Consider the following 16791-nt stretch of genomic DNA (forward strand, 5'->3'; position numbering starts at 1 on the left):
ACTATCTAACTATCCTTCTGTTTCATTTGATTTTGAAATACCATTTTCATGTTTCTCTGTCAGGCTTTCTGTGTCTGGACCATGGAGAACAAAGGTTAGGTTTTGTACATTATTTTTAACATTTTTTTTAAATAATGTGCCTATTTTTGGAGTGGACCAGTGGTTCATTTTGAAACACAATTGTCCATGCCAAAACAAATATATAAATTATTTCAGTATTTTTTTTTTTTTTATCCTGATGTTTTTACTGTATTTTTTTCTCATTGATTTGTTCTGTGATATCAATTGTATAATAGAATGATTGAATATCTTTTGACAAATGGCAGCAGTAGTTAAACATTATGCTCGCAGTGTATACAGTACATATGAGAAATGCCAATCACACGTGCTTAACAGGCAGGAGGGACTTGGTGGTGTAACGACCTTCTGTCTCCACTGCTTTGTATGTGACAAACAGGTATTGAAAAAGTCCAGCATATGCAGGTAATGGGATAAATTATGTTTTTTATTAATGTACCTATCTTGGTTGTTGCCTTGAGTGCAATTTTAGTTTGTTTGTACTTATTTGATATTCTTCAGTGTTGGGCTGCACAGCTGTCATCCATCTGATCACTGATCCACATATCGAGCTGTTAAAGGGGTTCAGTTTCGGGATAAAAGTGCTGAGTGTATCAAAGCTTCAAAAAGGTTTAATAATAAAACATTGGCAGGTAACACTTTCTCCACCCCTCGTTATTAATTTAAGTATTTTTTAATGTCAAAGGAATCCTATACCCTTTCATTAACAATGCTGTCGTCCCACATTGTCACAGCAATGCTGCTGCTCTTATGCACTTTTGAAAACGTTGGCATCTTCTCCATTTTTAAATCCAATGGCCTCAAAAGTTGTTATTAATGGGGCATTTTTCATTAAGTATTTCATTTAATACTTTTGTGTCCGTCAAAGTTATGGTGAGTTAGCAGGGTCAGATTAATTTAGGGACATTTTCTCCTGACAGTCTTAAAAGGGTTTGCTCTAAAGTAAAAGGATTTTCAAATGTTTTTGTAGCAATTAGTTGATTTGCATATCTGGCCTCTGTCTACAGTTCAATTAATTGTTTTGTTTTTTTGAGGGGGGGTTTGTTCTTTTGCTTTAAACATGTTTTTCTCTTAGTATTCTTTGAACAGGCTGTGCATTAAAGATCCAATCCAAGGTAATAATGCTTAATTTATTTTCCTGACTATATATTCTGCTTCCGCCGTCTTGTGTTAAAGTGCGGCTCTAGCAATGGTGTGGTGGGCTTTGTTCCTTCAGGATGTTCTCTCTCTACCACATGGGCGTGCCATCTTTTCCCATGCGGACCATCCCCACGTCTGGACTGATCTTATGACTTAAGTCCAGGTTTGCGACAGTTTTGACCCAGATCAAATTGGACTTCATGACAAGGTGCACATTTGAGCTCAACGCAGTCACAGTACAAGACTGTCAATACAATGTAAAAAGGGCTTTCTGTGTTCATGCTCCACACACTGGAGACATTGCATTCCTTGTCTGTTTACTTTTCTGTGGAAACTGTTCAGTGGAAATGCCTTCAGTGACTTGACTCCTCAGAGTGAGATGTGCTTTAGGAGGGGCTCATCAGACATATCGTTTCGTGTGTTTTTGTGAGTGATAGTTCTATACAGCACAGGTTTCTGGGAGAAGACCGTCTGGCTGAGCGCTCATTTATCAGATCATGATTGTAGTTAAATATGCTTTGGACTCCATGGAAATTTCCGCCACTTGAAAATATTTTAATCTTACTGCAGTATGATTAGTATTCATATAGATTTGTTATTCAGGACCACAAAGAACACAACAGACCACAACTTATTTTGGTGTTTTGCCTTTGCATTACATTGTCTTTCTTCATATGTACAAGCTCATGTTGAAAGCATATGACTGGGTGAAATAAAGTGGTTCACAGTGGACTTGAATCTGATGGTTATTTGGTGTATCTGCAAAGTATCTCCCTTTTTGTACACAGACAAATGTGTCCAAGCATTGAGTGCCAATGCTTCTACTCCACATTGACAAGCAGCCTTAATGCTCTCATGTGTTCTTTTGGCTATTCCTTGTGTCCATGGCCACTGACTGTACTTGATGACAAGCAATTGGTTGTAACTATGTAATTTTGGGTTGGATTTTCTTTTTGTCATTTACCTTCTACTCTGTACAGTGATCTGATGTTTCAGTAGGCTCAGTATTCAAATCTGTAATGTGATTAGAGTTTTACAAAGGCTGCAGAGTGCAATGGGGGTGATGCCATTATGCTACCAAGTGGTCTCACTTGTCTATGGCATTAAAGGGGAATTCCACTAAATCTGACTCCTATTGTAATTCAACACAGACGAGGCCATTGCAGAAATTACATTTTTTTTTAATTATTTTTTTTTTACTTATGAATAGAATAGATAGAATATGTCTTAAAATGGTTTAAATGTGATACATTGATTAAAAAAATGAATGTGCATATTGTTTTGTCCCACTTACTCCCTCCGTAAAAGCGATACTGTAGGCCCATTATGTGTTTTCAATGGAGTTCTGACGTCAAACAAAAGGTCAATTTATACTATTTGTTTACACTGAGTGAATAAAATGCGATCAAATACAATTATTTTGTGCCGCAGACATAACATCTCTATTGTTGGGGTTGAGCTGTGCTGTCACAGCAGTTGGGCCCTGTCTAACACTGACATCTGCTGGGGGTTTACATTACACCTTTCGCTTTCAGGTCCAAGAATCTACCCGGTGTGTCTAAGCACGTAGAGTCAGAATAGTTTACTTTAAGAGAAGAAAATATAAGATAATTTGCCATCCTCTGAGACTAGATTTTTAAGAACAATGATAAAAGGTCTCCATAGTTCCCTTGCCTTCATAGTGCTAGGATTAGGCTCTTTAAATTATATACAGTCTGAATGTGTGTAAATATCCACACAGTGTTTATTTGTTTTGTTGAATCTACGAGACTTCATTATAACCAGACGGTAATCTTTTATTTTCTGCGTTGCTTAACTTGCTTGTGCAGCCTCTGCCTTCTCTGTCACCTGTCAAGGCTGCAGCCTGTTGCCCACTCTGCTTCAGCCTGTAGCTCACTTTGCCCCAGCCTGTAGCTCACTTTGCCCCAGCCTGTAGCTCACTGTGCCCCAGCCTGTAGCTCACTTTGCCCCAGCCTGTATCCCACTTTGCCCCAGCCTGTATCCCACTTTGCCCCAGCCTGTAGCTCACTTTGCTCCAGCCTGTAGCTCACTGTACCCCAGCCTGTAGCTCACTTTGCCCCAGCCTGTAGCTCACTGTGCCCCAGCCTGTAGCTCACTTTGCCCCAGCCTGTATCCCACTGTGCCCCAGCCTGTAGCTCACTGTACCCCAGCCTGTAGCTCACTTTGCCCCAGCCTGTTGCCCACTCTGCTTCAGCCTGTAGCTCACTTTGCCCCAGCCTGTAGCTCACTTTGCCCCAGCCTGTAGCTCACTTTGCCCCAGCCTGAGTGGGCTCTGCATGAAACTGGGACGATACAAACGACAGGTGTCACTGTGTCCATGCGCTGGGTGCGTCCGCGCGCGCCGATGCGGGCCGCGGTCATATAAACGTGTTTACCTAAAACACTGCCTCTGTGCCAGGGCCGTGCTGTGCCAAACAGGACTCACAGACAGGACAGGCCGGGTCCAGCCTCACACGGACACACATGGAGCTCATATTGTCTATACAACCCACCAAACGTGTAATAGATAGGACTGTGTTAGCCTCAGTATTCGGCTTCTGCACGTGTGCCAGAAGAGGAAAAATGACCACCGTCTCCTGGGCAACAACAGGTGAGTGCGTGTGACGTCAGCACATCGGTGAAAGTCTTGTTGACACTAATGGGAACATAAAAGACACAGGCGCTACAGAAGAGGCGTTTTTAGCGATGGGACATCAAATATTTATGGCCTGGGATAGAGCAGGTACCTTTATAGTCCATTCATGTAACAGTCTATGGACCTATGGACAAGGCCAGGAACATGTAAGATCATTGCTTCAAACTGATTTGTCGGCTAGTATTTACACAATCCATTTTAACGTGACAAGCTTTTTCCTGCCTGAAGTGTCAGACATTTGTATTGGCTGAAAGATTAGTCTACTTCTGAATGAATGCAAATGAACAGTAGGCAACAGACATGCATGATACATGTATATCACTGGAATTGTACAAGTATTGCCCAAACCTGGTGCATATTTCAGTTGTGACGCTGCTTTAAATTTGACCACACATGATATTGATGATGAGGAGATGGTGAGGAAGATTGTACTGCAGAACTTTGTGTCCTCCCACACTTCCCCAGGAATGTTTCCCTCCTCCTCCATCCTCCGAGGGCAGCCATCTTCCCAGACACTGAATTCAAATGTGAAACCACAAAACCAAACAGTGTTTCTGAGAGAGCTGAAACTGTGAATCACAGGCTGTGGAAATGACATGTCCCCTGACAGATCTTACGAAGTCAAGCCATCGTCAGTGACATAAAGGATGGGATATATTTTACAATAAGTTTGAATTTTTAATGCCACATTTATATATATATATATACATATATATATATATATATATCAAAACATAAAAACAGCCCTGCATGATGCCCTATGCTATCCTCCTCGGCCAGAGAACTGTGCCATTTTGACATTTACAACTGAGATCATGTCTCTAAAAACTCTTTATGACGGGACATAGTATTATCTATGGCAGGGACATAGTATTATGGCAAGGACATAGTATTATGGCAGGGACATAGTATTATCTATGGCAGGGACATAGTATTATCTATGGCAGGGACATAGTATTATGGCAGGGACATAGTATTATCTATGGCAGGGACATAGTATTATCTATGGCAGGGACATAGTATTATGGCAGGGACATAGTATTATCTATGGCAGGGACATAGTATTATCTATGGCAGGGACATAGTATTATCTATGGCAGGGACATAGTATTATCTATGGCAGGGACATAGTATTATCTATGGCAGGGACATAGTATTATGGCAGGGACATAGTATTATCTATGGCAGGGACATAGTATTATCTATGGCAGGGACATAGTATTATCTATGGCAGGGACATAGTATTATCTATGGCAGGGACATAGTATTATCTATGGCAGGGACATAGTATTATGGCAGGGACATAGTATTATCTATGGCAGGGACATAGTATTATCTATGGCAGGGACATAGTATTATCTATGGCAGGGACATAGTATTATCTATGGCAGGGACATAGTATTATGGCAGGGACATAGTATTATCTATGGCAGGGACATAGTATTATCTATGGCAGGGGCCGGGGCAATATCACTTGACCTTAAACGTTTGCTGTTTGTTTTTAGCTTGCCCTTTAATGTGTAAATAAATGATTAAATGATTGAAGAAGTCAGGAATCATAATTGATGGCAATCTAAAATTTCAAAGCCAGGTCAAGAGTGTTTGCAATAAGGTTAACCAAACTTTTGGTTTTATCAGAGGGAGTCGTCCCTTCAAGTGTCTCTCTTACTCTCTCACCTCACAGACCTCACAGACCTCGCCCTCAACACTTACAGTCGTATCATTGTACAAACAGTCATTGGGGCATTTGAGCTTTGTTTAGCTGTGCATATGACTGAAATGATTGTCTTTGCACTCTTCTCTTTTATGTCTTAAAATGTTTGTGATTTCTGTCATGTCTTTGTGATTTTACTTTGACGGAAAATTGTTGAATTGAATGAATAGAAATGAAGGTTTTATGATTTCTGTCATGTCTTTGTGATTTTAATGCATTTTTTCCCTGTTGTGTGAAGGACTTTGTGCATGAATTGTGCTCTACACTTAAACTTGCCTTGACAGAAAACCCATACGGTGGCATCATTGTGATATCATCCCAAAACATTATCTTTTCATTTTTGAACATTTTGTAAATATTTGCAGATTCAAACTGTATTTTAAATGTTTTACAAATCATGTGTCACCATTGTTTTCTGGTCTGGTTGTCAGGCGTCTCACACACACACACACACACACACACACACACACACACACACACACACACACACAATATAAGATAGTAACTTGATATTGAGAACATAAGGGCAGCAGTAGTGATCCATCCCAACCCCACAGAGACGTGGTTGCAACAGTGACCAATGATCTGTGACATGAATATCTGTAGCAACCCCAATGTATAATATTTGTAAGCATTGAAATATGTATTTTATTTAATCTCCTGAAACTGAATAATGATTAAGTATAAAACAGAGTAAAGCAATGTTTTGTATTGGGCACGAGGCGTAAGGTTCGGACAATAGATGTCATGGTTAACACTGTAGTTATTCTTTCAATAGGTAACTTTAATGTTCCAGTGGAGCTATAGCCTAATGCACTATTCTTTTGATTTATTATTTTTATTGGATTGGAACTGATCTTGTTAACGAACAGACAAGACACAACATGAATGTAAACACACAGAATTATAGCGAATTTCATCAATTTTCTCAATTGGCTGGGGTCATAAAAGGGCCAATAAAAACCAAATGCATTTCATAAATACAAAAGCTACATTACACTTCGCATACATTCTTTTCATAATGTCTTTATTCATATGAAATCAAAGATGGTATATTTATTATTATTAAATAGCCAACTAATTGTATTACTTGCATTTGGTGAAAACCTAATGGATTTGTAAAGTTTTGTAGTCCATGAGCAGATTGAATATTTTTGATGGGAGGAAGCTGGGGAACCATTCGAAATATAGGGAAGAAGTAAACATTTAATTGTGCCAAATGCATGCTCTCACAACACTAGCATTTTACAGTATACCATGCATATGAACATTTAACACCAGGTCAACTATTGTGTATAGTCCACTGAGGTACTGCACGAACGGTAACAAAATACTTAAGTAAACGACTCCCTACTTGAACACTGATGTAGGTATAACACGTTTTATTCATAGCAGAGAATAATACAAGGACATATATATCTAACCGTCTAAAAGTGAAGTAAAATTTGTTTTCACCTATTTATGAAGAAACTATAGAATATAGGTAAAATAAACTCTGCCGAGCCCAAATAGCCCCGTGTCTGTCCTGCGTGCAGTTATAATCTATGAGGGTTAATGTAACCAGCCATAACTGGATTTCAGGGACTGCGACCAAAGTGCGTGCGTAATGATAGCTATGGTTTGATGCGCTTTGGGTCACAATACATTTCCCCTGTAGTGGATGTATGTTATATACATTATTATGACGCAAACATAATAATGTATTGTGGTGGTTTAGTAACCGTGATCCTAAACCCCCATTCTCACCTGGGGAGTACGTGCTGGTCTAAAAGCGCCGCGCGTAAACGCATCCAAATGTTGGAGAGTTTTATGAAAGTGTGTTTTTTGTCTCCTTAGGTTGATGTCACCGTGTCACACGCACTGGATCTGTCAGAGCCACGCGGCTCTGCTCTTGTGGAGCCGGTGTGCGCGCGTTATAAAGCGAGGGAGTGGCGCTCTGCTTAACACTGAGGGAGAGACTCCTCGCGCAGACAGCAGCACGGCATCGCCCAGGATAACACGATTAGTGCTCTATTAGTCTGCATCTGAACACAACACACGGGATAGTGCGTGCGCCTGTGGACAGAGGCGACAGGGACAAAAAGGAAAGAGGCTCCACGGATTGTTTCCGCTTCATTCTGAAATGCGTAAAGAAGTTGCGCACCGGGCGTTTTTGGCTATGATTCTTTAAGCCTTTGGTAAGTTGCATACATTTTTATATCTTCAACAGAGTTGAAAATTATCACGTAATAGTGTGATTAGTTCAGCTAATTTGTATTTGGTTTGTGCTTTGTAATTCCAGGTGATTGATCGTCACTTCACTAATACAATGAGATTATTCATCATGAAAGAGAAAAAGCTCGAGACGAGTCGCTACTTTCCGTTCCCGTGGTTTAGAAGCCCCACTGTGAGGCACTAGCTCCCGGCTCTGACCGGATGGTTTTGTGTATCCTTGAGTGAACTCACATCTGGCTCCATGGGGTTTGACAATGACACCAATGGGACACTGTCCCAGGCGCCGTTCAGCGTGCAGACGTCCGTTCTGCTGACGGTCCTGGTGAGCATCATGATTCTTCTGATAGTGTTTGGAAATGTGCTGGTGGTGATAGCAGTGTTCACAAGCCGAGCCCTCCGGGCTCCTCAGAACCTGTTCCTGGTGTCTCTGGCCTCCGCAGACATCTTAGTGGCCACACTGGTCATGCCCTTCTCACTGGCCAATGAGCTGATGGGATACTGGTACTTTGGGGAGATCTGGTGTGAGATTTACCTTGCACTTGATGTTTTGTTTTGCACCGCCTCCATTGCACACCTCTGTGCCATCAGCCTAGATCGTTTTTGGTCTATAACGAAAGCGATTGAGTACAACCTAAAGAGGACCCCGCGCCGCATTAAGCAAATTATCTTAATTGTGTGGGTGCTTGCAGCTGTGATCTCATGTCCTCCCCTGATCATCAGGAAGAAGGAGAAGAACCAGGAGCATCCAGTGTGCACCATCAACGATGATGAGTGGTACGTCATTGGCTCCTGCATAGGCTCCTTTTTCCTTCCCTGCATTATTATGGTCCTGGTCTACATTCGAATCTACCAAATAGCCAAGAAGCGAACACGAGCACCCACTGGAGATAGGATACCAAAGGCAAACGCTGTGGACCACAAGCACAATGGTTTGGATGGAGGCAAAGATGAGGACGTCAAGCTGAACGGTGAACAGGACATTGAGCTGAAGGAGAAAGGCAACCGGGTCAAAGGTGAAGCCAATGGAGTGGACATTGAGGACTCCTCATCTTCTGATCATAAAGTCAATAATCCCTGCTCCATCAAAAAGAAAAGTCACAAAAGCAAAACCAAGCTGTGCCAAATCAAACCAGGCGACAACGAAGTGCCCAAATGTGTCCAAAGCACGAAGGGGAGCAGGTGGAAAGGCCGGCAAAACCGTGAGAAACGCTTCACTTTTGTCCTGGCAGTGGTGATAGGGGTCTTTGTCATTTGCTGGTTTCCCTTTTTCTTTACCTACATGCTCCAGACAATATGTGTGTCCTGCTATGTGCCACTGACTCTGTTCAAATTCTTTTTCTGGTTCGGCTATTGCAACAGTGCGCTGAATCCAATCATCTACACTATCTTTAACAATGACTTCAGAAGGGCCTTTAAAAAGATACTATGTAAAAGAGACTCCAGAAGATATGCCTAAAAGCCTGTTGGACATTTTATATGATTGTACATAAAGTGTAAAGGAAACGCATGGTTAAGTGTGATTCAACACACACAAGCATTCACTTTTCACAATTTGCCACCATGTAAATAGTATATTTTATTTTATTTTTTACAACTGAAAGTGTAAATATATGTATTGTAGATTTATTTTAGTTTTTATGAATATATTACAGTGTCGTATGAAGTGACAGTTGAATGTGGGTTTTGATGGTTTTGACTCCCTGAGCAATGCAATTTAAGTCATATTAAATAATCTACAACAGGCATTGTAAAAAAAAAAAAAAGCCACTGTGCCACCATTACATTTTAGCCACGATTGTAAGCTTCACATAAATGCTGTGATTACTTTATGAATAGGCCTTTTGTTCTCCAAAATGATACGCTTTTTATTTCAAGTGTGAGTCGATCGGTTGTAGCTTGAATATACAGCTCCATAACAACCTAGGACAGTGTTAACGGTTCATTTGCTGTTTAGTGTTACCAAACTTTGTGTCACACAGTAAAGAGTGGAGCCTGTCAAACCAGAACTTGACGGACTGGTCTCTCTGTATCAATATTTTTGTTTTATTCTGATTCCAAAATCGGAAAAGCCACATTAATAACGGGGAAGATATTGTGCTGAATAAAGAGGAGGTAGTCGTAGGGGGGGGCTGGAGTTTTGCTCCATCATCCATTTTAGTTAGTCATGGAGACTTTGTGCGACGCTCTCTGAGGAAGCTAAATTGATCTTCCGGGAGATCCAATGCATGAAGCCTGCTGTTTGGTACAGTGATTCTCAGCACGTTTACCAAGAGTAAGAGACTGTGAGAACGAGGGGGCGCGTGTGGGAGTGTGTGTGCATGTCAAACACCCATGTAAACACAGGGGAGGAATCCCACCGGACAGTACAACACAGTCAACGTGGGCCATTTAGACAATTAACACATGCATATGGAGTCCTATATCACAGTCAATCCAACAGAAATGTGTTCAAACATGTCTCCCCTTCAACCCTTATTGGAAGGTTTACAAGATAATTGATTTATCTTATTTAAATCAGCTCTTTTTGTAGCATTTACAACTATAAAATACATACTGGATATTCATTTTTATCTCCAAAACAACATAAAATTAGTTTAATTGTCTTACCCACCTCTAATTATTAATTACAAATATTAAAAAGAAATTATTAGCTTATTAGTTTTACAAGGGAATTACAGCTACATATAGATATGTAAAATGTATGTGTAAAATTATATTAATAATATTCCATCATTAATAAATGCACTTCATATTTCAGGCACACTTAATAATGCAACACAGACTTTTTAAATTCAGCATACATACTTTTCAGTAGGTCTACTATATCTCATAAGGCTCTTATGTGGCCCCACATGGCCGGGGCCCTTATTTATTGTAGGGCGACATTAAAACACTGGCTGTATTCTGTGGACTTCACTGTTCACTGTCACTTGCTAATGTAACTGACCTGAACATATTCATTCAGAAATACTCTGAATTACTGTCAGGGGCAATCTCAAAATGAAATGCACATCATATTTATTCATTTGAATTAGAACAGTCCATATTAATCAATGTGTCAGCAACAACTTTAACATAAATGTGCCAAAGTTTGCACAAAAGCTGAATTCAATCCGTTGTCCAAACACTAAACATTCACACAACAGACTACTTGACATTATAAGACATTAAACATTAAACCTAACAGACAACAGACACATACTATGTCCACAAATCTGAGGCGTTACAGAGAAAACAGAGAGTATTTACAGTGAATACAGCAGTCAGAAGTTTCATCTTTGGGTGCGTGACTGTTTGGAAGTTTGAGTAGTTATCACAGGAAGCTAACTTTACGTCTGTTAAAGGAGTGATATATTGTGTATGCAAACTGGTGTCAATCCCAGTGTTTTTCAGATCCTCTTGTAGACACAGTGTTAATTAGTGGCTGCCTTTTGGCTATAGTCAATATTCAACAAGAAAACTCAAAGCAAAATATGATCAATAACGTGGAAGTAAATAGATGAAAATTGTGTGAATTGATGATGAAGTATGCAAATGCTAATTACTACTGAAATTAGTTTAATTTGTGTCAGTAAACAAATCTGTATAATGCACAAGAAAGCAACGAGGATTAGGATTCAAATAATGCTAAATCATGGTTTGTAATTAATGCAAACTAATGTATCTCCAGATCTGGTTGAATTGGGCTTTTAAATGCAACGATACTTATTGTGTCCCTTAAAAGCACTGAGGCACAATTACAGTTTAAGGGAATTAAAATACCTTTATTAGCATATTTTACCTGAGAAGATATTACACACTTCACAATCTGTCAACAATAACTTGCATACATTATACAGTCATTTACACCCACATTTTGCACCTGCATATTCCAAAGTAAACAGACAAATTTGAGTTTGACTGCGCCTTGTTCATGTAAGAGTCATGACTCCATCATGTTTTCTTCAAGCCTAGAAATACAAATTGTGTAAATATTTAACAGGGCTGATGAAGCCAAAAGAGCCAGGTAATGAACAGTGGAACGACTTGTGCAGACACTGACAAACCCACATAAAACATAGGATTCTAACATTCACTATAATGCACGCAACATTTTAAAAATAAAATAAACTACTCTATTTACATTTTGAAAAGCTGTGATGTGATGATGGTTTTGCCAGTCTCATTTAAATGAAACATGAATTACAACATATAAATTATTCATCGGGTGCTGTATTAGTAATGTGTTTGTTTTCGGGAGAGCAGGTGAGTTACTCCAAGCTTCAGACTCTTGACTCTCCCACAAGTGGACAGATCATAAGACTTTATTTGTTCCACAAAGAGATTGTGTATTTTCGTGGATAAACAACATATCTTAGTTATTATTGGACTGGAGTGTAATTATTGCACAGGTTCCTAGCTGCTCAGTTTGGTCCTGATATACTGGTTTGGGCCTGATATACTGGTTTGGTCCTGATATACTGATTTGGTCCTGTCCTGGGTTTAGTCCTTGTCCAGTCCAAGGGAAGTAGTCAAGCCAAATTTTGATCAATTAAGGACCTAGTTTAGTCAATCACAAAATGGGATTTTATGTAGAGCAAGTAAGAACTCTTTTCAATTTGGATTTCCTGAAGCTTCATAATAGTAGATACAGTCGGCATCCGAAGTAGCGCCCACAAACAGACCTCTGGGAGGAAGCCATCATGGATCTATTAAATGAACTGGATTGGGCAATCCTAGTTTAAACTCGTCTCCAGTTGTCACATGGGCCAGTCCACTGGAACTGTAGTGAAAAAATCCTCTACAGCCCAGAAAGCATTTTTCCTACAGTGGGCAATGTAAGACAAAATACAAGGCAACAACTACAGGAAAGGACAGATTTTGTGGTGATTTTTGATTATTTTCAGATCGTTTTTCCGGTTCAAAACCCTTTTTTGTTTGTCTTAAAAACAGCTTTTTAATCTTTAGCTGCGGCTCGTGCTGCTCCCTATTGGTACTTTATTTTTACAGTCACAGAACAATCTGTTTACTTTTCTCAGGTAAGCTCAACAACTTCTGTTAAGTCTCGGTTGTGATTGGACTTGAATTAGTTGTGCTTAAAATATAATAATTTGCCAAGAAATATGTGGCTGCACCCTAATTTATAATGTTACTTATGAACAATATCGTAAAACTTTGCCAAAAGAAAGGCATTTGAAGCTAACATTTTGCTGTGAGGTGAGGCGTTCATGGCAGATCAGTTCTTATTATGAAACCTAAACTTTTCTTATTCTGGTTCTTATGCTTATTCTTATGCAAAGTTTTGCAATATTGTTCATAATGATTAAAGAGTCAAGTGAACAGTGACCATCTAAACCTACTCTAAATACCAATGCTTTTATTAGTTGTGAAGTGTTTCACTGATGTTAGCAAAGGCAGTGTTGGGAAAGTTCACTTTCTACATGAACTAGTTGCGTTTATAGTTCACAAATTTTAAAATGAACTAGTTCAGTTCATAGTTCATAATTAAAAAAATCTAACTAAGTTCACAGCTCCAAAAAATGAACAATAGTTCAGTTCTTTTTTCCAATATTATGCTATAATGTTTCTAAATTATTTCCACAGCCCAAATACAACCACAGGCAGCAATTATTGTATTAGTTTAATGGCAAGGCAAGGCAAGTTTATTTGTAGAGCACATTTCATACACAAGGCAATTCAAAGTGCTTCACACAGCAGGAAAAATGCATTCAAATCACAAAGAAATTACAGAAACAGAAATACAATAAAATTAACTAAATTAAAAATTATCAATCCAACTGATTGTCTAAACTAATAAAATCACAAACAAAAGAGAAGAGTGCAAAGAAAAAATCCTTTCAGTCATATGCGCAGCTAAACAAAACTGTTTTTAGCTTAGATTTGAACATTGTCAGAGTAGAAGCCTGTCTCACATCTTCAGGAAGACTGTTCCAGATTTTAGCTGCATAAAACTGAAACGCAGATTCCCCATGTTTTGTCCTGACTCTGGGCACCAGCAGGAGGCCGGTCCCTGAGGTCCTCAGAGTCCGAGATGGTTCATATGGCACTAACATGTCTGAGAAGTACTTTGGTGCTAGGCAATTGAGAGACTTGTACACAAGCAGAGCTGCTTTAAAGTCTATTCTCTGAGCCACAGGGAGCCAGTGCAGAGACCTGAGAACAGGACTAATGTGATCATACTTCCTGGTTCTAGTCAGGACCCGAGCAGCAGCGTTCTGGATGTACTGCAGCTGTTTTACAACTCGTTTGGAGAGGCCAGTGAGCAGGCCGTTACAGTAGTCTAATCTACTGGAGACAAACGCATGGATAAGTCTCTCTAAATCTGGTTTTGACACTATATTTTTGATTTTGGCAATGTTTTTTAGATGGTAAAAAGCTGCTGATGTTATTGATTTGACGTGGCTATTAAAGTTCAAGTCTGAGTCCATTATTACCCCCAGATTTCTAATTTAGTTTGTAGGTTTTAGAGCGAGACTCTGGAGGTGACCGCTAACACTTTCTCTTTGTTTCTGTGGGCCAAAAACGATTACTTCAGTCTTGTCTGAGTTCAGCTGGAGAAAGTTGTTTTGCATCCACAAACTGATCTGTTGGATACAGTGACAGAGTGAATCTACTGGTCCATAGTCACCTGCCGACAGTGAAACATAGATCTGAGTGTCGTCTGCATAATTGTGATAGGACACATTTTCACTGCGTATCAACTGACTTAACGGCAGCATGTAGAGGTTGAACAGAAGGGGACCCAGGACTGACCCTTGGGGCACTCCACAGGTCAGGGTCATGTGGTCTGAGACACAGCTACCAATTTCAACAAAGTACTTCCTGTCTTCCAGATAGGACCATAATCAGTTTAGGGCAGTGCCAGTGATGCCCACCCAGTACTCTAGTCTCTGTAAGAGGATCCCATGATCGACAGTGTCAAAAGCAGCACTCAGATCTCACAGAATTAAGACTGAGGCTTTGCCCGTGTCAGTGTTCAGGCGGATGTCATTTGTCACCTAGACAAGAGCAGTCTCAGTGCTGTGATGAGGTCTAAAACCTGACTGAAAAACATCAAATTAATTGTTTATTAAGAGGAAATCTGTGAGCTGTTGGTAAACAACCTTTTCAAGGACTTTGCCCCAAAATGGCAGATTAGAGATGGGCCGGTAATGACTCAGTACTGCGGCATCAAGACTGCTCTTCTTTAGGAGAGGCTTTATGACCGCAGTTTTCAAAGACATTGGGAATGTTCCAGATTGAAGCGACATGCTAACTATGTGAGTGAATGGTGCTAACAAACTGTTCAGCACAGACTTTAGAAATCTGGTGGGTAACACATCAAGGCAGCATGTAGATGAACTCAGACTGGTGATGATCTCATGGACAGTTTTGTCAGTTACTGGTGCAAAGTGAGTTAGCTCTAAGTGTCTTGGTGGTTTTAGGGTATTTTTTTTTGCATTGTGGGATTTATAGCATTTTTAATGCCCTGAACTTTGTCATTAAAGAATAATGCAAACTCATTACTCTTGGATGTGGAAATGAGTTCTAACGGCAGCTGAGCTGGAGGGTTTGTTAATCTGTTTACTGTGGCAAACACGACACGCGAGTTGTTACTGCAGCTTCCAATTATTTCAGAAAAATATCTTTCCCTAGTTCTACATAAAATTAGGTTGTACATGTTCAGCTTCTCTTTGTAAATCTGTTTTTGAACCTGGAGCTTTGACTTGCGCCATTTCCGTTCGGCCCTGCGGCACTCCCTTTTCTGTGCCCTGACCGAATCATCATTTCTCCACGGCGCCTTCTGCTTATTTTTAAACATTTTAGCCTTCACAGGGGCGATGGTGTCCAGAACATTCAAAACACTAGATGTAACAGAGTTCAACAAATCATTTACATTAGAACATGAGACATTTTCAAAGTTTATCATTTCCATAAACAGTGAACCTGTGCCATCACTTATGTGTCTCCTCTGAACAACTGCAGGACCAACCAGAGGTTTGGGAGAAACAGACAGGTCAAAGAAGACACAGAAATGATCAGACAGAGCAACATCGATCACATTAACATTTGAAATATTTACCCCCTTTGTAATTATGAGATCTAGAGTGTGTCCTTTGCTGTGGGTGGGGCCTCTCACATGCTGAGTAAGACTGAAGGTTTCAAGGACAGCATCAAGCTCTTTAGCGTTTCTGTCACAAATATTATCAACATGCACATTGAAATCACCTGTAATGACCAAACCATCAAAGTCTGTGCATACGACTGAAAGCATCTCAGTAAAATCATCAATAAAACTTTGGCAGTGCTGGGGAGGCTTTTATAAAACAATGAAGAGAACGGATGGAGACCGTTTTAGCTCAATTTTAAAGGATACATACTCAAATGATGAAAACACCCCAAAAGGCAACCTGCGGGTAATTATTTCATCTCTAAAGACAGCACAGACTCCACCGCCCTTTTTGTTTTCTCGTGTTTCAGATTCAAACTTAAAGTTGGGTGGAGCAGATTCTATCAGAACTACATTTCCTGTGTTTTTGTCAAGCCATGTTTCAGTTAAAAACATAAAATAAAGATTATAAGAAGAAATAAAATTATTAATTAAGTGAGATTTGTTACTTAAGGATCTGACATTTAGCACAGCAAGTTTCAGACTAGTTTCAGTGGGACTGGGCTTTATCTTTTCACAGGGAATATGAATCACATTTCTCAGATTGGGCCTGACTCGCATTTTGTTTTCCCATCTGTGTGATGATGTGACTACAGAAATAGCACTAGGGGGGGGTCTTTTTACATAGGGCCCCGGGTTGGTTTGATTTTTAATGTGACAATAAGTCCCGGCAACGCTGAGACCTAGTGCATCCTAGCTATGGGAGATACCAGGTGAAAGGCGAGGTTGGATGGGTGGTGGGGGTTTTGTAGCCAAGGAGAGTTTGGGACCAGGTGAGAGGCAAGGGGGGATGGGTGGTGGGGCTTTTGTTGGTGTAGTCGGCTTGTGCAGGGAAGAGTT

At 40.0% G+C, this 16791-nt stretch overlaps 2 protein-coding genes across 3 annotated transcripts in view; both read left to right on the top strand.

Annotated features, from left to right (window-relative positions):
• The window catches only part of shoc2 (SHOC2 leucine rich repeat scaffold protein), a 10051-nt gene extending 7709 nt beyond the window's left edge, over positions 1-2342 (top strand). For both annotated transcript variants that reach the window (XM_072464026.1, XM_072464027.1), the window contains exon 9: positions 1-2342. This exon is cut by the window's left edge and continues 677 nt beyond it. The gene's annotated coding sequence lies outside the window, so the exon portion shown is untranslated.
• A 5532-nt stretch (positions 2343-7874) lies between these two features.
• Positions 7875-9808, top strand: adra2a (adrenoceptor alpha 2A). Its single transcript, XM_072463374.1, has one exon. The coding sequence runs from the start codon at positions 8044-8046 to the stop codon at positions 9256-9258; it is 1215 nt and encodes a 404-aa protein (XP_072319475.1). The 5' UTR covers positions 7875-8043; the 3' UTR covers positions 9259-9808.
• The last annotated feature ends 6983 nt before the right edge of the window (positions 9809-16791 follow it).

Source organism: Eucyclogobius newberryi, unplaced genomic scaffold (assembly GCF_026437365.1).
Source record: "Eucyclogobius newberryi isolate DKJ021-1_F unplaced genomic scaffold, fEucNew1.0.hap1 SCAF_4, whole genome shotgun sequence".
Lineage (NCBI taxonomy): Eukaryota > Metazoa > Chordata > Actinopteri > Gobiiformes > Gobiidae > Eucyclogobius > Eucyclogobius newberryi.